The sequence below is a fragment of the Anomalospiza imberbis genome, chromosome 3, assembly GCF_031753505.1.
Source record: "Anomalospiza imberbis isolate Cuckoo-Finch-1a 21T00152 chromosome 3, ASM3175350v1, whole genome shotgun sequence".
NCBI classification, from domain to species: domain Eukaryota; kingdom Metazoa; phylum Chordata; class Aves; order Passeriformes; family Viduidae; genus Anomalospiza; species Anomalospiza imberbis.
Window position 1 is genome coordinate 86,179,037 of NC_089683.1, and position 25,813 is coordinate 86,204,849.

General features: G+C 44.9%; 1 protein-coding gene across 4 annotated transcripts in view; it reads left to right on the forward strand.

The window, feature by feature from the left end:
• Positions 1–885: 885 nt before the first annotated feature.
• The window catches only part of LOC137471323 (uncharacterized), a 65,748-nt gene continuing 40,820 nt past the window's right edge, over positions 886–25,813 (forward strand). Inside the window, exons 1-3 of one of the 4 annotated variants that reach the window (XM_068185536.1) lie at positions 886–1,437; positions 21,478–21,553; positions 22,809–23,296. In XM_068185536.1, coding sequence (XP_068041637.1) covers positions 1,333–1,437; positions 21,478–21,553; positions 22,809–23,296 — 669 coding nt within the window. In that variant the 5' untranslated portion in view covers positions 886–1,332. Of the gene's footprint in view, positions 1,438–8,857; positions 9,085–21,477; positions 21,554–22,808; positions 23,297–25,813 lie in introns of those variants that run through there. The other 3 variants (XM_068185538.1, XM_068185535.1, XM_068185537.1) reach the window with 3 other exon arrangements.

Here is a 25,813-nt window from a genome sequence, read left to right on the forward strand (position 1 = left end):
TCAGACTGAGGCTCGGGGCACAAGTTTTTGGAGAGCTATCTCACTTGTGCCGGGCGCTGACATACATACCCACTTCATAACTACATTGAGTTGTGGAGTCTATTTATTTATTCCTCGTATCACTTCAAGACCTCTGCAATGCTTTCTAGCTTGTCCCAGGAGGAGGACTGGGACAAAAGGCTCTGCTGGCCCCCAGGGACTGGAAATGGGCAAAAGGGATCTTTCACCTAAACACAGGGCACCTCGACATCGCTGGCACAGAGTTGGCCGTGGGTGAAAGCCCTTTGTTGTTACTACTGGCAAACTTGTCGGCAGCTTCCTGTGCATTCAAAGTGGCTGGGACCCTATCAGTCAGTCCCTGATAACTTTCCTGACTGTTTTGCCAGGGAGGTGCTGGGGGACTGGCCATGGAAATGGGGCACCTGACTTGTGCCCGAGAATAGTTGGTGCAGCAGGAGCTGATGCTGGCCTGGCCCTGCTCTTGTGTTTCTGTGGGGAAAGGCTGTGGCGAACTTCCCTGCTGCTGCAGGCCCCGTGCCACTTCCCGGGGTGACTCAAGGAACTCGAGACAGAACCCACGAGCCCTCCCTATGGATCTGTGCTCTGCATCAGAGGACAGGACAGACAGGTCACGGCATTCCGTTTTGGGATCCCTGGACTGAGCGGGCTGCGAGCCAGGATGCGGTAGCACAGAGGCAGCTGCCAGTCCCCCATATCCCGAGCAGAGCCCACCCAGGTCGGGGACTCAAGGAACGCCGGCGGTCGGGAAGGGCCGGTGACCCTTTAAGCGGAGTCACCGCCCCGTCCCGCCCCGTCGGGCCAATGTGCGTCGCGGCTGCCGCGCCACTTGTTACAAGTTTCCCGTGGCTGCGGTGCCGGAGGGATCCTAGGGTGGCGGCGGACCGCGGCAGTAGCGAGGCGTGATGCCCGATGCCCGCCTGGGGCTGACTGGGCGGGAGCGCTGCCATGAGCGGGGCCCGGCGCCTCGCTCAGGGAGCTCTGCCGTCCGGCAGTGAGCACTCTGCGCCGAGTGCCTCTTGTCCCCTGCATCACGCTGCCAGCTGGTACCTCCCTCCTTTCTGAAGCGTAACTGAGGAGGGGGTGGAAGGCAGAGGAAGTTTGTTGTTCAGTTTTTTTCTGTAGGCTTTGGAGAGAAATTCCCTTTGAGTCCCAGCGTAAGACAGGGTGCGGTGACGGAGGGGAAAGGGGCACAGCCGGGAGCGGCTGTGCGGAGCCGTGCCCCGCCACCGCGTACCTGGGGTGCTGGATGCGAGCTCCGCGCAGCTCCGCCGAGCGTAGCGGCAGCGGCGCGGCAGATGCGTGCGTGTGTGTATGCTTAACCCTTTCTTGGCTCCTCGGATTTGTACCATGCTGAAGATCCTCACCAAAAAGCTCAGGAACCAGAGTTTGAACGAAATTCAACCTTTCCAGCTAAAGGTAAGAAAAGCCGGGTTTGTCTCGGTTGTTTTTTGTTCCTTTCAGGAAACTACGAAGAGGGCCTTGAGAAGCTGGAAACTTGCAGTGTTTATTATGCTGGGTCAGTTTTCTCTCAGCCAGTGTGCTCCGGAGGAACTAGCCTAGGCTGTATTCCTGTTACTTAAAGTCCCGTTCCTTTGCACTCAGAATTACCCTGCACAATTCAGATAATACAGAAAGGTGTACAAAGATGTATCTGTCTGTTCTTTAGAATGTTCTCCTTTTGATGGAATTCATATTTAACTGTGTAGGCATTTGCCTAGATACCTTTGTACGTGGGCCATCTGTAGCCTCTCAGCCCTATCAGGCTAGAACCCCACTCTGCTAGGTACTGTACAAACATGATTTACCTAAAATGCCTTTCAGCACGTTTTTTGCATTTCTCTCTCTTCTGGTTCTGAAGGCCAGAATCTGAGCTGAAGTTTGCACACTGGATTATTGCATTGACCCATAGCTTTCCAGATTCTTCATACATCCATTTTAAATGTTTAAAATAAAAATCAGGCTAAGAACTGTCTAAGCCCTTCCTGCCAAATATAAAGAGGAATTTTTGAGCCATATACCATGGGATAAAAATGGAGCCATGACGAATGACAAAAAAATACCGGATCCTGATTTGGCAAAATTGTTGTGAACCAAGGAATATTCCTTGAAATCAGCAGAGTTACTCTGGATTGGCACCAGTACTGTAAGAAGTGTAGCACCTGGCCCCAAATAAAAGAAGGGATGTAGTAAAAGTAGCAGCCCTCGTTGCCTGAGTTGGGGGCTGGGGATCCGTATATCAGTCTCTAGTGGAGTCTTTTGTATGTGTTACACAGAAGCTCATTGCCGTGTGGCTGCACTTCTGCGCAGTCACTCTGGACAGGCTGATGGCAGCTTTGATGAAACATCAGCACTGTTTTAACAAAGTTTGCTTTACTTCTTCCTCTGGGGATTGCACATTCTGTGGCTCTCAGGGGAGGCAGGGTTAGATTTTATTTTTGGAAGTAAAATAAGGGCAATGCTTTAGATTGTAGTGGATTGATTTGGTGCAGAGTATCTGCAGTGTCAGTGAGGGATTTTTTAACATTGTATTTCTGGGCCTTACGGCTGCAATCTCCTCCTGTAGCTTTATTGTTTGTCTCTTGCCTCAGGTTGTGAAACCGTGAGAATCTTTGGAAGAAGCTCTCAGAGGCAGATACAGCCTTCAGGATGCTTGGAGGCATGCAGGAAAATGTGCATGAGTGGGCATCTGCAGCCATTTTGTTCATGTTAGTGCCAAGGCTTTGTGCTGCAGACAGGTGGTCTGCATTTTTGCAGGCTCAGTGGAGACAGTAAAGCTTGCACTATGCCTTGCTTGCAAGGCTATTGCATAGCCCCTCAGAGCTGTCTTTGCAGCTTGCAGTGGGGAGTGCTACAATGACTGGTACACGTGCGTATGGGCAGAAAGCCAGACTTGCAAACTCTGGGTTTAAATCTCTTTTGTAGGCCTTTGGGGACTGTGTGCAGCTGCCTGGTCTTGGTTGAGCCTTGCAGCAGCATACTGATTGCTTAATGGAGTGTGCAGTGCTCTGTCTTAGGTGTTGGACCAGAGCTCCTTGCAGGTATGGACCCTGGGTAGGTGTCACAGGGACTGAGCAGTGTAGAAGCTTCCAGTGGCTATGCAGTGCATGGACCCTGTGTCAAGTCCAAGTGTCCTCTACCATTTTGCTCTACTGCCTTCATGATGTGGGGCTGCCAGGCACTGACCAGACTTCAGCTTTCTTGGCCTTGGTCTATGTCTATGCAGGTCTGTACGTATTCTGGCTTGTATGGTAAATGGATTATTTAAAAGGTCCAGTGTGCTGTCATTGAAATTTAGTGAATATTTAGGTGAGAGCACAGAATCAGGTCTGTAGAGGTCTGTAGCCCTGTAAGTGAAGAACGAGCATCAAGTTTGGATAGAGTAAGGATTGATCTACATTTACCACCCAAACCAAGTGCTTTCTGAGCTTTAATAACAGTGTGCTTAGCTGCTCATCTCCTTCATTGCCTGCTCGCTTTAGCTTTTTATTACTTTTTTGGGAAGTTCCCAAATTGAAGGAAAAGCAAGCTCCTGTTATGCTTCTAGATTACAACTGTACTGAAATTAGCCAAAGTCCCAGGAGACTGTCCTTGGGTAAATTGTCAACTCATTTTTACAAGTGTGGAAGATTTGACCAATCTTGGATTGGCATCCAAGCTTTAGGAATCTTTTCAGGATGAAATTTCTGCCTACTGTAAAGGTTTTATTTTTGTATGATGTGTCCCAAATTGGTTTAGTGTGGCTGTGATAGGTCCTCCAACTTTTTCCCAGCTTGGAGAAGCTAAGAGGATGCCATGGCCTTCTGTAAGTGATACCACAAAATATGCAATCTTTGGGTGTTGATGTAATGGACTTCTCTTTTTCCATTCTAAAGCGGGCCTTTAGGCAGTTAGCAATTAGGGCTGCTCAGAGGACTTTGACTCAAGAGATGTGCTGGTGTCTCTCACAAAGTGTCCCTCCATTTCCCTTTCACCAGAAGTCACCATGGTGGGAAGGGAGGGACTGACTGACACTTCATCTGATGTTGGGTTAGCCTGCTCAGCCAGCAGTTTCTGATAAGGGTGGCTGGGCTGTCAAGTGTGATAGTTAGGGTTCAAATTTGAGTGCCTTGCCTTGGAAGACAGCTGACCTTGCTTCACCGAATCCCAGAATGGGTAAGGTTGGAAGGGATTGCTGTGGATCATCTGTTCCAGGTTCCAGTGCTCAGGCAGGGTCATGGTAGAGCACATCCCACAGCATTGTGTCCAGACAGTTCTTGAATATCTCCAGTGAGGGAGGCTCCACAACCTCTCTGGGCTTGGTCACCTACACAGTAAAGTTCTTTCTCGTGTTCAGGTGGAACTTCCTGTGCATCTATCTTTTCCTGCCTGTTGCCCCTTGTCCTATTGCTCAGCACCACTGAGAAGAGCCTGGTTCCACCATCTTGACATCCCCTCTTTAGGTATTTATATACATTAATGAGATTCTCTCTGTTGCTTCTGTTTGAAACTGACCAGGCCCAGCTCCCTCAGCCTTTCCTGGTAAGAGAGATGTTCCAATCCCTTAATCATCTTTGCTACCTACCAGTGGACTCACTCAGGAGCTCCTTGTACTGAGGAGCCCAGAACTGGACACAGCATTCCAGATTTGGCCTCACCAGGGCTGAGTAGAGGGGCAGGATCACCTCCCTTGACCTGCTGGAAGTGCTCTTCCTAATGCACCCCAGGGTACCATTGCCCTCCTTTGCCACAGGACAGAGCGTAGGTTCATGGACAGCTTGTTGTCCACCAGGATCCCCTGGTCCTTCTCCACACAGCTGCTTTTCAGCACCTGGGCCTGTGCTGGCCTATGGGGTTATTCTTCCCCAGGTGCAGGACCCTGCACTTCCCTTTGTTGAATTTCAGAAGGTTCCTGTGTGCCCAACTCTCCAGCCTGTCTTTCTGAAGGGCTGCACAGCCCTCTGGGGTATCAACCACTCCTCCCAAATTTGTGACACCAGTGAACTTGATGAGGAGGCATCTGCCCCTTCATCCAAGTAATTGATGAATGAGGTAAACAATATTGGGCCCAGTATTGAACCTTGGGGGATACTACTAATGACAGGCCTTCAGCCAGACCGTCTGCCACTGATTATGACCATCAGCCAGTTCTCAATCCACCTCACCATCCACTCATCCAGTCCACATTTCCTGAGTTTGCCTATGAGGATGTTGTGAGGGACATTGTTGAAAGTCTTGCTGAAGTCAATGTAGCCAATATCCACTGCTTTCCCATTATCCATCCAGGTAGTTGTTTCATTTTAGAAGGCAATTGGGTGTGCCAGGCATGACATTGGTAAATTCATGCTGACTACTCCTTGTCATTCATGTGGCTAGACATGGCCTCCAGAATGAGGCATTCCATCGCATTTCTCGCGATTGAAGTGAGGCAGGCTGGCTGGTAGTTCCCTGATTCATAATTCTTGCCTTTTTTGAAGACCGGGATAACATTTGCTTTTTTCTAGTTCTTAGGCACCTCTCCTGATCACCATGACCTTCCAAAGATGATCATGAATGGCCTAGCCATGGTATTTCAACATTCAGCTTTCTCAGCATTTGTGGAAGCATCTTATCAGAGCCTGTGGACTTGTGGATGTCAAATTTTCTGGGTGTCTTTCCATTGGATACTTGTGTCCCTGTAGTGGGGCAGTGTGTCCTCTCCTGAGCTCATAGAACAGCCTGTTCGCTTAAGAGCTTCAGCTCTTCAACCTTCAGCTTCTGTGGCTAAATCCCAGAAAGGAGAGGGCAATGCCTGGTGCCTCAGTCTTTGGTCTATCTTTTGCTTCAATGGTCTGGTGTTATAGGCTAGAGATTAGGCCAGATTCTGGAACCTTTTTGGGTGCTTTTGAGCCAAAAGTGGATCTGACTTTACAGGTTAGGGATCATCTTTGATAATGGCTAGCAACAGGGTCTGTTCCAGAGCAGTTGGGAGAGAAGAAAAAAAGTGAGATTCAGGGGAGTGTCCCATATAGTAGTGAAATGCTTCAAAACCAGGAAAGTGAGAGGGGCCTGTAACTCAAGGCCTGTTTGTTTTATTTTTTTTTTGTGTTACTTGTCCAGTATTCCAGTCTAGTATAGTTTTTTATTATTTTCTTTCCTAGTTTTAGACTTGTAGCCCTGAGAAACACTTCCTGAACTATTAAGTCAGGCTGATCAAGGAGCTTTTAAAATGCCTATCTTGGGCTTGCATGTGGGTTTGTGTATGGACTACTGATATTGAGCCCTTAGAAGTGTTCTCTAACCAACTCTGTGAGCCTTCTGCAAATCAAATGTCTTATTCATCCCCACAATTTGGGGTTGGGGTTTCTCACACAAATGTGTTTCTTCCAAGTTTCTCTTTAACTCTTGGGGCCTTGCTATTTATGTAGTGGCTCAAGTGTGGGTGTCTGTTTTCTGAGCTTTGCTTGCAAGCAAGCTCCTTCATGCGGGGAGTATCTGGCTGGAACAAGTCTGTGCATTGCCAGTCAAACTAACCCCTTAATTAGTGGCCCTAGGTGTTATCAGAATGAAACAGTTGGATTCATTTTTAACAGTAGTGTGTTAAAAAATTAACTGGCTGGAACATGCAGCTAAAGAAGACTGAGCACTTTAAAGGTGGCAATTTCATTCCAACTTGCTGTTGACACAGACAACTTTGGAGGTGATACAACTGATGTTCTAATCCACAAAATTTGGTAAATTAGTTATGTAGTTGGCATATTCACTTTGGTCTTGGGCAGAGATAATACAGACATGTTTGTCACTTCCTTAATGTTGATCAGTGATACAAAGTCAAATGTAAGTGTTCTGGTGACAGAGAACTGCATTTCTCTTCTACATAACTTTAGCCTTATACTTGCTTAAAGGAAATTGTGTGCTAGATGCTAACAAAGCCACTGTGTCAGTTCTCTTCATGTACTCTTGCAGCTTATATGTGTGCATACACAGCACTGGGGGCCAGAAAGTCATCTCAGTTATTTTCTACTGGCGTCTGTATCTGGAATCAGCTATAAGACTCTGGTCTAGCCGGCCAGCCCTGACAGGCAACTGGGAATCATCTTCATCCTCCCTGTATGAAGGGGATTCAGCTGGCTGTGCAAAGTGAACCTCAGACTTGCAGGCAGTGACTCCTGCAGTCAGTGTCCCTGTAGTAGCTTGTTACTCTGTGGAGCCAGGAGCATTTTTTTTTCTCCGTAGACTAAAAAAAAAAAGAGTGGAATAGCATTATTGTTGATGCAAAGTGGGTATGCTTTCAAAGATCTGCATAAGTGCTCAGGCTTACTGTGAAGGACAGACTGATTTCTGCCTTCCTTTGGGCCGATTGCTTGTCGTGTGTCACAGGTCTTCAGCTTGGCACAGGGAAATTTAGCTTTGTCTGCTGTGGTGTATGCAGATTTTCTCTCATTTGTGGGTGTTTCAGCAGATGCCACCAAACAGGTTCATTCCTCTAGAGCTGGAGGACTCTGTTTTACATTGAAACTTTGCTTTTCTTCCTGTTACACCAGCTGGCTACGGTAGATGCTTCTGGTTTGTTGTAATTGCAGGAAAGAAAGAAATGTGTGAATCCTTTAAGTGTGTAAGTACAATTTTGTCTTTTGGAGTACCTATGAATATGCCTAAAGTTAGGCTTGTGATAATTTGGACTGAAAATATGTATGTTTAGTGGGTTAGAAAGGCTGTGATAGATACTTAGCTATGGCAGAGAGTAGAACAGGCAATCCCATCCACTTTAAGCCTTAGGTTTTTGAGACTTCTGCCTGAGGTATTGTAAAATAATAGGTTTGCGATTCTTTCTACTTGGCTTTGAAGATCTGAATCTTTAAGGGTTGTCATCTTTTCTGTGCAGACATTCAGCACTGATAATCTCCTGTAATGACTTAATTCCAAAGAGTGATACTTCAGACAAATTGCAGATGCTGCATATACAGCATGATGGGGCATTCATTGACATTGAGGTAGTTCGTTGAGATATTCTCTCAGCTGGCCTTTATGACTGATAGGAAACTGTGGACTTAAAAATTTTAAGTCTCCACCTCTCAAAGGCACAAAGAAGTCTCATTACTTTTCCTTTTATTTCCCAGTTCTTGGTTTTTATTTGAATGGAAAACTAAATTCTGAAAAGTCAGTGCTATGTATTTAGCTTGGGGATTTCGTGAAAATGAATTATTTTTCTTTGCTGGATAGTGCGGTTCTTAATTTCCTGCTGTCATGCATTGTCCCACAAGTTCCAAATTTGTTGCACTGGAATGCTAAATGTCTTCTTGAGCATGAAAAGAGCTCATATTTGAGGTGAAAATAGAAAGCAAAACCAGGTCATTATTTATTTTAATTATAGGCTTTCAAAAAAAAGTGGGTTCACCTTTTTTTTTTTTTTTTTTAATAGTAAAAAGCAAGGCTTGCATCTGCTTAAGAGAGTTCTGTGGAGTGGTGGGTGGGCAGGGTACCACTCTGTTGTAATATGTCAGCCTGGCCAGCTTCCCTGGCTCTTCCTGGAGCATGCCTGGGGTCACAGCAGTGTTGTTGGGATTCCTCAGAATGGGAACCAAGGGCTGTATTCCCTTTTCAGTGGGAAATAACACTCCCACACACATTGTAGGCAGCGCCAACCCCTCCCACCCCTGTGCCTTTATCTGTAGCCCCTGTTCTCCTGTTGAGTGGGATTCAGGTTGCCGGGTGACCCAGCTCTTTCTAGCAACCGGCATCACAGGTATTTGTGTGCTGGGCTGTGTTCTGCCGCGGGAGCTGCTGTACGTGGCCGTAGGCAGCGCCTGTTTGTTCTTTTGTTCTCCTGCCACCGGTGACCAGCAGCCAGCTAGCTAAGCTGTTTGTGAATAGGCACCAGCGCCACCCACAAGTACTCAGCGGGAACACCCAGGCAAGGATTTAGAGAAAAGCCAATTAGTTGTGACCTTTATCTGCACTGAAAGCATTCCCTGTGCAGCGAACTCTGCTGTGACCCAGGCCTGAAAGTCGATGTAAAGGACATCTGGCCCAGTGTGACCTATGCAGAGCTGTCTCCATGCCAGTCTGGGCACAGGGCTGCCCAAGCTGTGGGGATGCAGCAAGCAGGTGAAGCACAGCTCAAATACTGTTTCTTCTGCATCGGAATGGTCACTCCTTGGGGATGGACAGCTCAGGGTGTCTCTAGGTATTTCTTCCCTCTCCTGCTATGTTCTTGCTTTTTGTGCCCATTATAACCTCCTCTCTGCCATGAGCCAGTCTGTTTGGACAAAGACCTGGCATACACATGTACCTCAGTCTATATGTCACTCTGAATTGTTCAGTTCATGTAGGACAGGCATTTTTAGGCTGGGGCATCTCAGGAGCTGTCTGAGGCAGAGGGAGCAGATCTTACATGATGAGTAGTTGGGTTGTTGTTTGGTTTTGTTGTTTTTTTTGTGTTTGTTGTTGTGTTAATCTCCTTTGTAATCACTGCAGCACACCAAGTGTTCAGCCAGGTGAACTTTTGCTGTTGTCCTGCTGTCATATGAGCAGCTCTAGCAGAATTGGAATGCTGCAACAGAGTACCCTTGTGAAGAGCTCATATGATTATTTCTCTGGACCATCCTTGATGGCTTCATGGAGGGTGAAATACCGTGAATGCTTATGGAAACTTCCTGTTGCACTTGTATGTAAGAAAGTATCTGGTTTGGTAGATTTGCACTGAAGCTGCCACATGGCTGCATGTGCAGTAATCCAAATCCTGGTTCTTTCTAGTTATTCTGTGATAGCACAGCAGAATATCATCTAAGGGCGGCAGGGGCTAAAAGCCCAAAGAAGATTCTGTGAGTGCTTTACAAAGCAGCTGGTGTGGACCAACCCCTTGTTTCTTGTTTCCAGCACTCTTCTCCAGGCACTCATCATCCAGGCTCAGCCTGCTGCAGAAAACTCCAGCTTGTCAAGGCTTGAGCTGTGGTGCTGGGAGCAGATCGATGTCTGTGCTCCACTGGCACGCAACTTTTGGATGAGTGTTGTGAGCGAGGAGATGCAGTGAAACCCGGGGAGGTATCCCTAAGGCATGGTAGGCTAATAGGCTGTGGGTTGCCTTCCTCAAACAGCATGACTGGGTTGGTTGGTCCTCCTGCCCAGCAAATGTACCTGAGAAGAGACCTCTGCAGCTTTGCCTGGATTCACCTCCCCATCCTAGCTCCAGCATCAGGCCATATGAGAAGAACTATGAGTTCAGGACTTGAAACACTTAATAAGGAGGAAAAAGAGCCCCAATGCTTGAGTTTAGGTCTCAAGAGGAGGCTTTTATTAGCCATGTCTCCCATTTTATGGATAGGTTCACCTGAGGTTTGTTGCCTGACTTACCTAAATTTAGATTTAGAAAAGAATGGGAGATGCCTGGTATTTGTGAGATGTCCAAATATCTCAATATTCATAAATGTCTGCAATGAGAGTAGGCAGGCTTTGGTTTCTGATATATCTAAGGACAAAACTATTGCTTGGTAGCTGATTAATTGATTTGTCTGGGCTACAAACCTGGTTTTGAGCTAGGATTTCTAGGAGATCACACAATTTGAGTTGCTGATAGCACAAAGATCCTATCCCTTCACACCTATTTTGTTCAGTAATCTGTCTCATCTTACTCCTTCCTAACAGGGTCACATTGTTTCCATGATGCATGATAGTTTTTATTTAACTGATGTACTTACTTCTTAGTATTGAAATGAACAGGGCTTATGCCTTTATTAATGTTCAGCTCTTTTATTAAAAAGATCAGCTGGGCAGGGGTCCCAAACGGAGCTCGCCCATCCCTGTTGTTGTAGCTCTTCCAGGTGGCCGGAAGGAAGGAGGTGTGCAGAGTCTGTCGCTGAAGTCCAGAGCAGCAGCTGTCCCTTCTTCTACCCTGTGCCACAACTGGTGGCCAAAGAGTGAGGAGGTGTGGAGATGTGTAGAGTCTGTTGTTGAAGTCTAGAACATCAACTGCCCCTGCTCCTTCCCTGATAGCAGCACCAGGACCCTCTGCTCTTCTGTCTCCACTTGCCGCAGCCCACCCTAGTCTAGTCGCTTTTAGGTGGTGGTGACAGACAAAAGTCAATCAGGGGCTGTGTTTCCCTCTTCCTTAGCTAGGGCATTTGTCTATCCCGCTCAACTGTGTTTAGTTCTTAATTTAGGGGTGTCTTTATCCCCAAAAAATACTCCCATGATCACAGAGGGTTTTCTTATTTGCATTTTAGTCCCAGAATGTCAGTATGGTGGGGGGGAAGGCAGGTTACCTTTGGGTAGTTTAGAGAAAACAAACAGAGCAATTAACTAATTAACATTTCAATATCGGTAGCCAGCAGTCATTCCAGTGTTGCCATGGGAATTAGGAAGGCCCTGCCCGCCTCTCTGGGGAACACCTGGAAACTTTGTTCATAACAGTATGACACAATCTGCCAAGCTCTTTATGGACATAAGATGAGAATAAAATTTCCTTTGGTTGAATGGGGAATTTCCCATCTTAAGGAAAGGTGCCAGACAGGCAGCTAAGTTCTCCAGTTTGCTGAGCGTATTTCTGGATGTAAGCTGGAAAAATATAAAATAATCCTTCCATATTCTGTCACCCAGTTATTACACACAAAGCCAAGTGGTTATTCCAGACAGTTGTCTGCAGCCAGACTATTATTTGTGTGTGTGTTTTACTTTAATATATATATTTTTTTAGTCCTATAAGTTGATTATTTCACGGGAATAAAGTTCTGTGGCCAAAGGCTAATTAAGAGGAAAGAACAGAGGTATTTGGTGTGAAGCATATAAACTGAAATAATTTAGAGGCTTGAAAAATCAGCAGCTTCCATGTATAGATTTTTTTGTTCTCAGAGAACACTTTTTATTCTGGTTTGGACAGAGCCAATCACTTTAGGGAAACCCCTTAATGGTATTTTGTAGAGGGCTGCAGTGCAATGCAGCTTTTCCCATCTTGCCCCTGAACTGATATAAGGGGATAGTAATTTAGTATTTGGTGCTTGGATACTGTTTCAGTAGCCCTCTGTGGTGGGGTGAGTTGGACCTGGAAGAATGCTGTCACACTTTGCTCTGTGCATCCCCCTTAAGTTGTGACATTGCAAGTAATTGCATGGTGCTCTGTGTCCTGCTTCCATGAATGGGATTTAGGAGCATCTGTCCCATGTTCGACCAGCAGTTTCCCCCAGTAACCTATCCTCTTGCATTAGCAACCCAGTAAGTTTCTTCTGCCTAAACCTGTTCATTTTACACCACCAAATCTGTGTAGGGTATTTACATCCAGAACATCCTATGGCTAAGTATTTCACAACTTAACTACACACTGCCAAATGATCACCTGTTATTTGTTTAGGATCTACCTCATACTAATTTAATTTTTTACCTTCTCTGCCCTATATTGGAGAAGAGAGTGAATATTCAAGTTCTATCTTTGTGAATATTCAAATTTGGTCTTCTTTTCTAGGTCATCCCTCCATGTGTGGGATGATCTCACAACCCATTTGTCAGATTTTCCCAACTAGGAACCACTTAGAATCACAAAATATTTACCAGGAAGGGATCTGGTGCAGTGAGAGACATTGCAAGTTATGACATGTTCCTAACTCTTACTTTGAAGGTGCCTGACCAAATGGATCAAAGACCTGGTCTGAAAGGATTAACCTACTGGTTTGCTCTCTGATAAAACACGAGACGTTTGGTGTAAATCCATAGAGATGAAACAGCTCTCATCTGCTTGCACTCAGAGGGGTTAATGTGAGATTTTGAGGGGAGGACAAGCCTGAAATGTCTCATGTGCTCCAAATGTATTTTCCAGCCTGACTGTAAGTCATTGTTCCTTGTGTTTGCAAATGTGGCTAATGTAGTTCTTTATGGCTGAGCAGAGGTGAGTGTCGAGTGAGGTCTCCCAACACAAGCAGTTTCTCCTCAGCTAAGGAAGTATCTCAGGGCAAAGACAGTTGCCCTCTGAGTCTTGAGTAGGGAATGGAAAAACTGTTACCAGATGTGTTGTTTATGCCAGCTGCTGTCAGCCGTGCTTCCCTGGTTGAGGGGACTCATGGAATGCTGAGAAGCTGCTGTAAACTGCCTGAGAAGCTGGCATGTGCAAAGAAACCTTTTCCCATCACAGCAATAGTAACTGAGCTAGGCCGGTGGGGTGGGGCCCTCCCTGAGTAAATGCATTACAGATAAGATCAGCTATTAGAGGTGCCTCTCCAGTTCTAGGTGTCCCTTGTACTGTCTTCCTCTTATGTCTGAGAGTGTTTTAAGCCTCTGATAAATAGTGTTCCTTTTAATCTATTTGGAGCTGAGGTTTAGCAGCAAATGGGCTGTAAATTACAGGCGGAGCTAAGTCACTGCGTCTTAGTGTAGCGGGATGAGGCCCTGTAAAGAAAGTCTTTAATCCTTTGGGGTCCTTTTTGTCTTCCTGGATTGCTATGCTTTGTGGTGTCATCACTGCTGAATAACGCTGCTCCTGCCGGGTGTGAGCCAGGCGTTTGCCAGAGTTCCAAGCTGAGAGCTCTCAGGGGAGTTGACCTCGTTTGCAAAGGGATCTCTTTCCATCACAACTGTGTTGCTTGCTTCTTTCTGATACTGCCTTCCAACACTTAGCCACCTTTTTCTTTGTTAGTTCTCATCTGAGCTATGTTGTCTCCCCTCATAGGATGAGAAAGCTAACAGGTGAATGCCAGCCTCATGAGAATCCTTGAAATTTGTACAGGAATTAGCCATAGCTCTCTTTATTGCAGCAGCAAAGCTATGAGTGGAGTAACAGAGCTGTTGAGAAACTCATAGTGTGGTTCCGTCACATGCAGATGATTGCCACCTGAGGCCAGGCTGGGCTGGGTATCTGTATGGAGCAGAAGCTGAGTGTGGGAGGAGTGTAGGACATTGGTGGGACACTTACTGGGAAGTAGCACACCTGTGAGCTTTATGTGCAGGTAGAAGTGGAATTGGAGGCGTGTATGGTTTTTGTCACTTGTAGTAAGAGCTATAAACCTTAACTAGCCCCTTAAGCTAACAACCTAAGGATAATTTGAGTATTTTGTAAAAGTTCTTGCTACCAGAGTGATACATATCACAGCATGGAGCTGCACCATTCCCCTGGCTCCCATGCTGCAAAAGCGGTTTTACTTTGAAACACAGCGGTCTGGGAAGTCAAGAAGGAAATGGAAGGATTAAAGACTCTGTTTCCGTGGGAACACCTTTGTTACCAGACCCCATCCACCTGCTGAGTGAGGGCTGTAGTGACTTTGTCTTACATGTATTTTTAACAAATGAAATTTATAACATTGAAACCATGACTCCAAACATGACTGCAGCTATGTTTAATCAGAGAGATTCTTGTTCTCACAATGGCTTTGAGGATAAATAAACTTAATGGAGTTCTCTCAGATTTGGAATATTTTGCATGGTAAGGAACAGACAATGGGTGTTTTTTGCCTAGGAAGCCTTTTAAAGACTATTTTTTAAATTGATAGCATTTCTTTTGTGTCTTTTGTTGTCACAGAAGTGTGATGCCTAATAGAAGGAGTGTGTGCCTCTATATGGGTATCTATACCATTGGTAGAACTGAGTCTGTTCTAGTCTGTTTGCTTATTTCTGTTTTGGGTGGAATTTGAAAGCATGATCTTGGTTTTAGTCTTGTAACAATATTTGCCCAGAATTTCTGAGAACAGACCCAGGGTGTATAGGAGTCTCAATTGTAGGCATCAGTTGTATTCACTTCCCTGGGACTGGGGAACATGGTGTATCTAGTTTCTGGTGCCTGTGCACTCCAAGTCTTCAAGCACCACAGGCTCACTGGTGGTGTAAACATACTTCTCTGGATTAATGGTGAAGCATCAGGGCTTGCTGGGTTTCTCGAGGCTTTTTGTTTGGTTGGTTTCTGAAATGAACAGGGCTAATGCCTTTATTAATGTTCATTTTTTTATTGAAAATATCAGCTGGGCAGGGGGCCCGACACAGAGCTTGCCCCCACTGTTGCAGCTTTCCCAGGTAGTCGGAAGGGAAGGAAGCGTGTGGAGTCTGTCGCTGAAGTCCAGAGCAGCAGCTGTCCCTTCTTTCCTTGTGGCACACCAGCAGTCAAAAGGTGAGAAGATGTGCAGAGTCTGTTGCTAGAGTCCAGAACAACAGCTGTTCCCCCTCCTTCCCTTGTGGCAGCTTCTGGAAGTTCTGTCTCCACTTGCCGCAGCCCACCCTAGTCTAGTCGCTTTTAGGTGGTGGTGACAGACAAAAGTCAATCAGGGGCTGTGTTTCCCTCTTCCTTAGCTAGGGCATTTGTCTATCCCGCTCAACTGTGTTTAGTTCTTAATTTAGGGGTGTCTTTATCCCCAAAAAATACTCCCATGATCCCAGGGAGTTTTCTTATTTGCATTTTAGTCCCAGAATGTCAGTATGGTGGGGGGGAAGGCAGGTTACCTTTGGGTAGTTTAGAGAAAACAAACAGAGCAATTAGCTAATTAACATTTCAATATCGGTACTCAGCTAGAGTTAGTAGTTTCAGTATTGCCATGGGAACTAGGAAAGCCCGGGCTGGGAGTATCAGGAACTTCGTTCATTACAGTTTCTATTTTGTAAACCCTCTGGTGTTTTTATCTTTAGTCTCCTCCTGCAAAATCATCTCAGCTTAGCCCTGAGAAGAGCAGGGGAAGATTTTGAAAAAGAGGTTTGCACACTCTGACTGCTGCAAACAAAACTGATGTGGGGCAGATGAGAGAGTGCAGAGTCTGCTGTGTTGCCCTGAACCCTGTTTTGACCAGTCAAAACAACCCTTTGCCAGGGCTGAAGCCAGCCCCTCTGCACTTGTCTGCATTGAGTCCTCTGGTTTACTCTGCTTGCAGATGTGGATCCCCAGCACTAGGGTAGTGTATCTCCACTTTATTTCTAGTCAGATTTGCCCACAGGTGCCAATTCTTTCTAGAAGCTGTAGACAGTATGGTCAAGACATACCTATGTATTTGTGAAAGTGCAGGTGGATGTGGGAGAGGATTTAAAATGGTAAGAGGACCAAGCATGTGCCTCCTCACACCCATGCACCACTGATATCCTCACTGTTCTATGTAAGCCTTATGCCTTCGTTTCAAGATCTAGGTAACCCAATTTAATCCCACGCTTCCGGAAATGCAGCTCAGTTATTGCTCCTCAGAACAGAAGTTTGGTTTCCATGTTCTTTGATTAATGATTGCCACCACTTCCATCCTGAGTTGCCAGTGACCATGCTTGGCAGTTTATGAGAATGGTAAGCACTGAACAAAAATAATAACTGTACTGTTAAATCATTGCAGATTTGGCTACCTTGAGTGACTCTCTGCTTCCCTCACATCTGTGAAACAACTGACAATTAATACACTCCAGGCCCATGCAGAAGCTGGCATTCCTACAACAGGAATTTTGCTGTACTTGGCATAGGTAGGGCTTAGAAAACAAGGGCTTCAGGGAGTGCTGTGTCCCACTGGCCCATCCTGGCTTTCATTAACCAAACAGCTCTGTCAAGCAGGACCATGTTCAAGGGTTATGAGCCCTGGGTTTGGCTGCAGCCATTTGCAAGGAAATGGTGAATAGAGTTTGAAGGCAGACCTCCTGTGAAAATTAAAAAGAAACATAGTAACATGGAAAAAATATTCTAGAAAAGCTTTTCCAAACCAGGATGGTTCTTGCTGGGAGTTTAGCTGTTGAAAGACCCCAGCTGTAAACCCCAGATATAGCCTGGGCAGTCACATCTCATATGTAGATGCTTGAAGATTGAACTGAACTTCTAACTTGGCAATTTTCTGGAGGAGAGAGCCAGCCTGTTGTACTAGCATAAATTCTCCCTGATATTCACTGAATATCTCTCAAAATTAAAGGAGATCTTGGGAAAGGAGTTACATGTTAATCTGAAGGTCTGTTTGACTCATTCCTTCCTTCTTCCTAATGTTCCATGGCTCAAAACTGCTTTTCAGTGTCTCGTCATCTACCTTGTTTTCCAACTCTCTCTAATTCAGAGTTTCTTATATTTGGCAGGATGGCACCTCCCTCATTCAAGATCAGGCAGTGTCCCGTGGCAACTGTACCAGTTGTTGACCTGGAAAAATAACACTAGGGAAACTTAGTGAAATGTTTTTGCTAAAGCCAAGCAATGGAAATGGAGAAAAGCCAGCAGCAGAGCCCTGTGTTGTAGGTTGCCCATGTTTGTAGCAGCTGCTCTGTAGGCAGTGTGGCAGGGGGGAGGTGAGTGAGTACTGGTTTCATTTCTCCAGTCTGAGAAATGGAAATCAGTTCCCCATCACAGAGAAACCAATAGTCATCATTGAGCTCATCCATTACTTTCTGGTTTTGTGCCAGGAACTGGGGTGTGAGACCAACTTAGCAGAGTCTCTTTCCAGGGCTCTTGGGAGGGACTTCACTTAGTTGCAGAGATGCCTTGGAGTGGTCGGCCTGAAGTGAGCAAGCCTGGGTCACAAACAGCCTTGTATGTACAGCACAGGCAGTATTGGCCTTTGCCAGGGAAACCTCCCTGGAGGTAAACTCCCTCCTTCCCTCCCTCCCTTGCTCCCAGAGGGAGATTGGGAATGATGCCCTCCAGCCTGTGTTCCCAGCATTCTTCATTCAAGCTGGGAACAAGGGGTTGCCTGTGGTCATTTGTATCTTTGTATTATCTCTTCGTCATGAACATACCTACGCTGAACCAAACCATGCTGTTGGTGTTTTAGATTTTTAGGACAATGCAGCCTTTAAGTGGGGCCTGGTGGGGGAGTTTTAGTCTGCCTTAAAAGTGAGATTTCTTATCCTTTCTAAGCTCACAGATGATTCTTAATGTCATTGCTTTTGATTGTATGATAGCAGGAAAATTTTTCTTGTGGAAGCCAAACCAAGAGGAATTCGACTTTGACATAATGAGACTTTTTTTATTGTCTGATGTATTTCAGAGCTTTAGACTTTGAGGGTGATGTGACCCTTTAGGACCTGGGCAATTTCACCTGCAGTTTATTACTCAATTGACAAGCAGCAATGTGATCAGAAAGACATATTTTTCTGTTTCTAGTTTTCTTTCTTGTATCTCCTCGTTTGTCTTTCATGTTAAAGCTCCCTCAAAAGTGTAAGCTTTACTCTTAAGTTTTCCTTAAATACCATCTGGTTATTTTACACCAACCCATATTTGGAGAAATGGATGAGAAATTAAATGCATGGGGAAGTTAGTTTATGTTTCTGTCTGGCACAGAAGGAGTCCTTATCCTGACCAAAGGCACGTCGGGTGCTGGAGCTGAAGATTCCAAGTGTAACACTGGGTGATGCTCATCAACAGGAGGCTGCTTTCTGATGCATTTACTGAAGTAAGACTGAAGGGTAGGTGGCCACCTGTCCTTTGGTTTTTGGCTTCTTTTGTGCCATAGCTTGTAAACATTCACACATTTATGTGAATTGAAGGTTTTTTTTTTTTTTTCTCTTCAATTTTGCGTGTTAAGGCAGAGAATGTGTTGGGCACAGTCCTGGCAACTTTTCTAGTTTTTCCAGCTTGAGCAAGAGCTTGGACTACAGTGATACCAAGAAAAGTCTTTCACTCTAAGCAGTTCTGCAATTGATGTGCTGTGAATGAAGTCATGATCTGGTGGGACTTTTGACATGAAGTTTTCGAATTTTCTGCTACAGCAGTGCAACAGTTCTGAATTTCTGAGGAAAATGGGGCAGTACTGCCTTGGACAAAAGTAAATCTGTGGCTAATATATGGGAAGCTGGAGGCCTGAACACAGTACTGTTGTGTTTAGTGAAATGTTTTTGAATGTTTAGGAGAGGGTACTGTTAAAGCCTGGGAAGAGTCAAGGGAGAGAATATTTATCTCCAACTAGTCAGAGCCTTTATCTTTTAATTCCATCGATCTTTAGTTTTTAGAAAGCCTTGTTATCCAGACTGACAGAGAATCCCCTTTTTGATCTTCCATTAATTTTTGCCTGTGTGAGGTATTGTGGCAAGGAATTTCAGGTAAAAAAAATCAACTCTGCAGGATTAATGATTAGCCTATTATGAATGATGGTTCTCTGTTGCGGGACATGAAAGCTAGAGTCTCTTGTTTGAAAGATTTTTCTTTCAGGTGCTCTGAAGAAGGCCTATAGCAAAGTGTTTAAGGCAACTCACAAGGGAATTGGTCTTTAGTTGCCTGAGGGACTGGGGAAGGCTCAGTAGAGAAGAGTAACCCATATGAGGCCAAGGGCTGGCAAAATTTCACTTGCACAGGGAAGAGTGAATAATTTGGAAGCCTGCAACCAGTAGACACAAAGACCTTCAAATGTCAGTCATTGACTCAAATCCACCTCCTATCTTAAGCATCTCAAGCCAGTGACATTGTGCAGTAGCTGTTTCACCTCCATGTGCTAGATGTAATTGGCTTTTTTCTGGAAGCAGTGCCATGCCATATATTGACATTCACATTGTACGGAAACTGAAGCTGCTAGGTTTCCCATACAGAGCTGCTAAACCTCACTGAAAACCCTGCTGTGTCCAAATGAAAGGTTTTTATGTGGTAATGAGCTACAGACTAAGGTCAGTACCTCTCAAGTTGGAATGGAAGCCTTAGCTTTTATAACGGAGACGGGACCTCTGTCTGTCTGTACAGCAGCTACACAATGGCACCTCAGTGTCAGCTGTCCCCTCTGTGAACTACCATGGTACAAACAAGGTATTATACCTGCTATGGGGACAACTAGAAGTCTGTGTTTGGCAGTGTTCCTCAGTGCCAGCTGCCTTTGTTAAATGATGCATGTGTGTGAACGCATACAAGAATATTGTAGTTGTAGAAGGAAAAACAACGTCCTGCATTTATTTCAGTGGGGATAAATCTGAAATCTGACTTGCCTGATTCATCTTTTGACAGTTGAGAACATAGTTTAAAGACTAGCAAGGAAGGAAAATATATTTTGATTTCTCAAAGGGCAGTGTAAATACCAAAGGGCAAAAGGTAGCTTTAAAGAAGGAGGGGGGAAAAAGGGTGTCAAGATGCTTTTGGGGGGAACAAAATGCCCCAAACACAGTCCTGGAGTATGGTCACAAAATGCCCCAAACACAGTCCTGGAGTATGGTCACAAAATACATGTGTTGATTTAATAGCTGTCAAATTCAGTATCAATCAGAATCTCAACTGTTACTGTTTCTCTGCATCAGTAGTGTGTCTTTCATAGACACCTAGGTAAATGCAGCTGTTCTTTTGTGTCTCTGGGTGGCTGAAACACTAAAAAAACATCTCCCCAGGGTGATGGAGGTAAAATCGTTCAAATCAGTGTAATGGCTGCATGCTTGCCTCCTCTTTGTAAAAGTAAAGCACAGCACATCAAACATGCAAAATGGAAACATAGCATGTAACCTTTTGAAACATATTGCTGCTGGATTCTGTTGTGAGCAAGTATTTCGAGGCAGCTAAGAATGATGGCCATGTTCGTTATTCTGAATAAAAAGGTGTAAAGAATAATGAAGTTCATCTTGCCGTGATCATGTTATTCCAGAACTGTTTCTTATAAAGGTTTCTTTTAAGTATTGCATTTTCCTTTGACTCATTTGGTTTTGACTGCTGCCAGAGACACATACTAAGCTGTGTAGCTCAGTGTTTTGATCTAATAACTTCCAGGTAGGCTCTATGCTGCTGAACAAAAGTCACTTTAGTAACAAGGTAGGTAGGATTTCCTCTCTGTAGGAAACTCAGAAGCAGTGTGATCTATCTGACCTATAAAAGCTTGGTTTCAAATCTCTGAATCCTCTCAAGAGGCAGCTACCAGGTTTGTTCAGTGTTAGACACGTTTTGAGTAAGTGCCTTGAAGTCCATTGGTTGACACAGAGCAAATGTTCCTGAAAAGTCTTGATATTAACAAAATACGTGAATTGTTGTTAATCTTGGAGCATTCAAAGGTGTTCAGTGGTACTGTAAGTTATCTCCTGGAGGGGACAGCTAAACACTATTGTCAATGTTTCTGTGAAATCATGTTTCTTTTATTTCTATTAAATACTTCAGGGTTGTCCTGTAGGAAAGCAAGGTGAGTCTGTTCTGTGGTGGATTGTGTGTGAACTTCAACGGGGAAGTGTGGGTAGATACACAAGATGGCTAAAACTAACGTGCCACTTCCATTTGTGGGTGCCTTGTAAGTGCTGTTGACAGGATGTGTCTTTGTCTCGGCAGTAGAGATTTTGGAGATTCAGTTATCCATGTGATGTAGATGTGGTAGGCCATGATGGTTTTAAGCTACGTGTCTGGGAAGTGAAAGGCAGGGTATGTTCATTGTACTTGGGAAAGAGCTGGCAGTGCAGCGTGGTGGAAACAACAGAAGTCCATGTTTTCTGTGTTGCTGAAATTAAGAGGATACAATGGGAGATTGGGGTTGGGAGATGAGGATGTGTATACAGGAAGGTGCTATGGCTGGGTGTATGTGGTTAGGTGGGGGTGGATGCCTCCAGGACATGAGAGGGGGAGGTTGGGGGAAGTGGCTCAGGCAGCAGCAGGGCAATATTCAGTGTTCATGATGAAGGCTTTTCTTTCTCCTTGTCCCCTAGATCTCCTATCCCCCAAGTGATGAGGACAGCGATGACTCTGAGGGAGAGAACCAGGAACTTGCTCAGATCGACAGAGGTAAAGGGATGAAGATAGAAGGATCCCGGGATACTACGGTTGAAGTCAGTTTTTCTTTTCACTTGTGCTCTTGCAAGTGCCTCCTTCTCAGTCCCCAATGTACCACAATCAGATACATTAAATCAGTCACTTTTGAAGCATTTGGGACCTCACAGGGAGAGGCTGGTGCTATCAGATGCTGCAGTTGCATTTTTACCACCAGAAATAGACATTGTTAACCATGTGTTAAAGTCCCAGTGCTGCAGAGATGGTCCACAATTGTGCCAGCAGCAGAGCTGGGGCTAAAAATTTATCTTCTATTCTATGCTTTTGCACTTGTCATCTTTGTTCTGGGTTTCCTCAGCCTTGCTATTTTGAATTTTAACCTTCAGTTTATTCATTCCCCTGGACTCATTATTTGATTATCTCTCTCCCTTCCTCCTAGACTGTTGGTATTGTGCAGCCCTATTCTTGCATCTAGTGAGAGTCTTTGATAGAGAAGATACAGGTGCTCTGCTGTTGGTTTTTGGACTTGATATAAAGTAGCTTAGAGCTGCAGGTGAAATCTGTAGTAAATGCATCTCTTAAATGGTGCTAAGTTTTTCATTAGTGCATGCCCTGTGCCCAGGTTCAAGCAGATTCTTATGCAAAGGAAGCAGAAGTTCAATTCCTGACCCACAGGACATGCCCTGTTAGAATTCAAATCTCTGCTCTATATGCTTAGCATAAAAAGATCTCAGCAGAAGAGATAAAGCATGCCTAGCTTGTGGCTGAAGACAGGTTCTCTTGTGTGACAAGTCTTGTAATGGAGGACTTTTATATCCAGAAACCAGATCTCATTTATTTGAGCCATAAAGGTGACGCTTAGAATAGTGTAACTTACTTGGCTCTTCTGCCCTGAGAACTGGTCACTAGAAGTTAATGTTTTTGGCTAGAGGCAAGTGCCTAACAACACATTTGTAAGCTCATGTCTTCTCCACCTTGAGGAGGTGAGGTAGGTGACAGATGTATGTTCTTTCTCTGGAACTAGACTTCCAGGTGATGGTTTGAAAGGGGATGACATCTAGCAATCTGGTCTGAAAAAAGGTCTGGAAACTTCCAAAGGGAAGCATTCAGCTGGGAGGGTGTTTCATCTGGGGAAGAGAAGATGGGGAAACAGCTCAGAAGTTTACTTGGGAGGAGATGAAAACAGCAGGTCAGGAGAAAACAGGTCCATTTTATTAGGCTGTGGGACACAGATCTGCTCTGCCACTTTTCAATCTCCTCCTCCCACTAGAGAGAAGACGGAATTGTACTCTGACTCCTCTGGCCACCAACCAGCTCCAGAACCAGGAAAACCAATGCTGCAAGGTTCGGGCCCTCTTCCATGCCAGCCTAGACCGCCACAGCTCAGAAGAGGAGCTGGAGCGCATCAACCGAGAGTTTGCCGCGGAGAAGCGGAAGTGGTCCCAGGTCAGCCGTCTCACCTGCTGCAGCAATGGCAACACCTCCTCCAGTGACGAAGAAGTAAAGAACTTGTGCGCCATTTCCTTCCGGCCTGTGGCAGAGCAGGGTGACGGCCTCCACGCCAGCCCCAGCCCCATGCTGTTCAGTGCCTCCCCTCCCAAGAGACTCCAGCCCCTGGTGCGAAGCCCGGCCTCTGGATCTTTAATCCTCACAAGTGTTGGGGCAGGCCTTGAGCAGGTCATGCCTTGTAAGAGACATCGGCAAGGATATGGGGATAAGGTCAGCAGGCCCAGCCTTGACCTGGAAAAAATGCAGCAGGTAAGGCAGAACTTCACGGGAGGAAAGCACCATTGCTTGAGAAAAAGGCCTGGTAAGCAAAGACAGAAAAAGGTTATTGAGGCAAGGATCAGTAAATTCATAGGGTTGCTTCTTGTGGTCATGTCTTCAGGGACACACCTTCAGGGTACTTCTGCTGTCTGTCTAGGATAAATTGGGGTAGGTGTAGATACCCCTCCTGAGAGGTAAAGGCACTGCTTCTTGGGTGGCTCCTGCTACACTTTGGCTGTTCTCTTGCTACCCCAGGAGGAAGACAGCACTTGTACTGTCCAGTTCATTGCATGGCACAGGAACAAAATCACTGGCATTTGCTTTCAAGTTACCACTGCTTCCATGATCTGACCTATGTCACTTACTCCAAAATAAATTAATTGCTCAGCATGTATAAAAAGAGCCTTTGGTGAAAGTGGTTGTTGATGTGATGATGATAGGAATTTCCACACTTGTTGACCTCCTTGGGCCTAGATCTGCCTATGCCTCCTAGGAGTTCTATAGCAATGTAAAAGAGTGCTTTTTTATCTTCTTAACACTTTACAAACTGCTTAAGTTTGCTCTAGATACAGTTACTCTTGATTTTGCTGGACTTTAGTTTGGCCTGGGACTGAGGTGTAGAAATGCTAGAAGTTTGCCTCATCTCTGCAAAGCCTGGGAAATGGGGCAGGCTGCCCTGTGCAGTTCCCACCTGGTGCCTCTCTTTCAAAAGGCCTTGCTGTAGAGTTAGTATTTCATGTCTCTTCATTATTTTTCTATTGGGAATGGTGTAGTGTCAGTTTAAAAGGATATCTGCAGACATCTGCTGGCCCTGGTACATTGCAGTAAGTTAAAACCAATTATTTTCAGTTCTGAATTTCCTCTCATTAGGAAAGAATTTCACTGCCTCTGGTTTGTTGGATGTACTAGTTTTGACCTTGTTTGCAACACTTCCTTTAAGCCTACAAGATGGACTCACTAAAAGAAAGGACTATGCATTTATTTTCTAAGACCCCTAAAAGTGAGATTTCTATTTCCCTATTACATTGTTGTTTTTTCTTAGTCCTGCTGGCAGCATACATTCCATGAATACATAATGCAGAGACTTGTGTTTTCCAGTACGGTTTTCCTCACCCCCTTTTCAACCTTCTAGCCAAGGTTCTGCTCACAAAACATTCAAAAGGTCCAGTCTTGCATTTCACATTACCCAAATCTTCTACTGATACTGACAGACTTTAATTAGTCTCACATCCTTATGAGAGAAGAAAAAAGCTGCTAAGCCTGTGCCCAGGCTTCTAATTTTTCAGAGTACACATAAGTAAATTGGGAAATGTTTCTCTTGGCCCAGGTGATTTCTCAGATTTGGATGCCAGGCATAGCGTCTGCCTGCTCTCCCTCAAGCATCTTTCAGCTCTTTCTTTAGGAGTATATTGATAAAGGTTAGGGGCTAACTTAAACTAGCTTTCCAAAATATTGGCTTTTTCTGGGGAAACTTTATGAGAATAATTGGATTCCTTGTCCATTTGCTCTCTACACTTCTGGATTAATTGTGGCAAAGATTTTTGCAAAAGAAGCTGAAATCTGGAGTGGAGGTGGCAGTGTGTTATTTAAAAAACACTGTTTTTACTGTAGATGTCATTAACAGTCCATGGTTGTGGAATCCATGTTATAAATAAAGGATAGTCAGCTGGTGGGTTTAATTTGATGGCAAATGTACTGAGAGCACAACATGACATGACACACACATGCACAGTGAGATGCAGCCTGTATATTTTATTTGGTCACTTGTCTTATTTTTATAGTTTTAATTGGTTAACTTTCAGTCAGTGACATCTTGAAGCTTTATGATGAGTCTTTGCTTGCTACCTGTACTTATTTCTCCTATGAAAATCATTCAGGACTCCCATTCCCCACTTATAAAATTGGACCAGGGCATTTGTATTTTGGTCTGTTCCCATTTTCCAACAAAAATGGCTCTTAACTGCCTTGGGCAGTGTGTGGCATTATGTGTTTCTTAGTCAGGTAAATGATGCATATGAGGAATGTTAATATTAAACAGGCTACTTGAAGGCTTCATCTGTGCTCCGAACATCAAGCTTTTCTTGCTTTGTGATTCTTATCCTTCCTATCATATGCTTGCCCGTGGGAGCACAGCTGAAAAGTTTATCAGCTAAACTTTTTTTTGAGAAGCAGATGTGGCTTTCACTCTTATCCCTGAGCCTTACTTCCCATTTCTGCAGCTCTATGCAGCTGACAGATGACAAAGAGTATCAGGCAAGATTAATTTATGCCTGAAGCAAATGTGCTGTGAGATGAGAAGACACTTTGGGGGTGTGGTGCAGTATGGGTAACTCAAGGGTAGATGAAGAGATGCCAAATGCTTTGCATCAAATTCTGTTTATCGTGGATGGTGGTGGAATATTGGTCCAGAGAGTTGAGGTGTAGAGTGGCTCTGTGTTGGGATGTTTAAGAAGATTTTGCTTCTTCCCATGAGTTGGTGCCAAGTGGTATCCAAATGTCTCCCTGTAT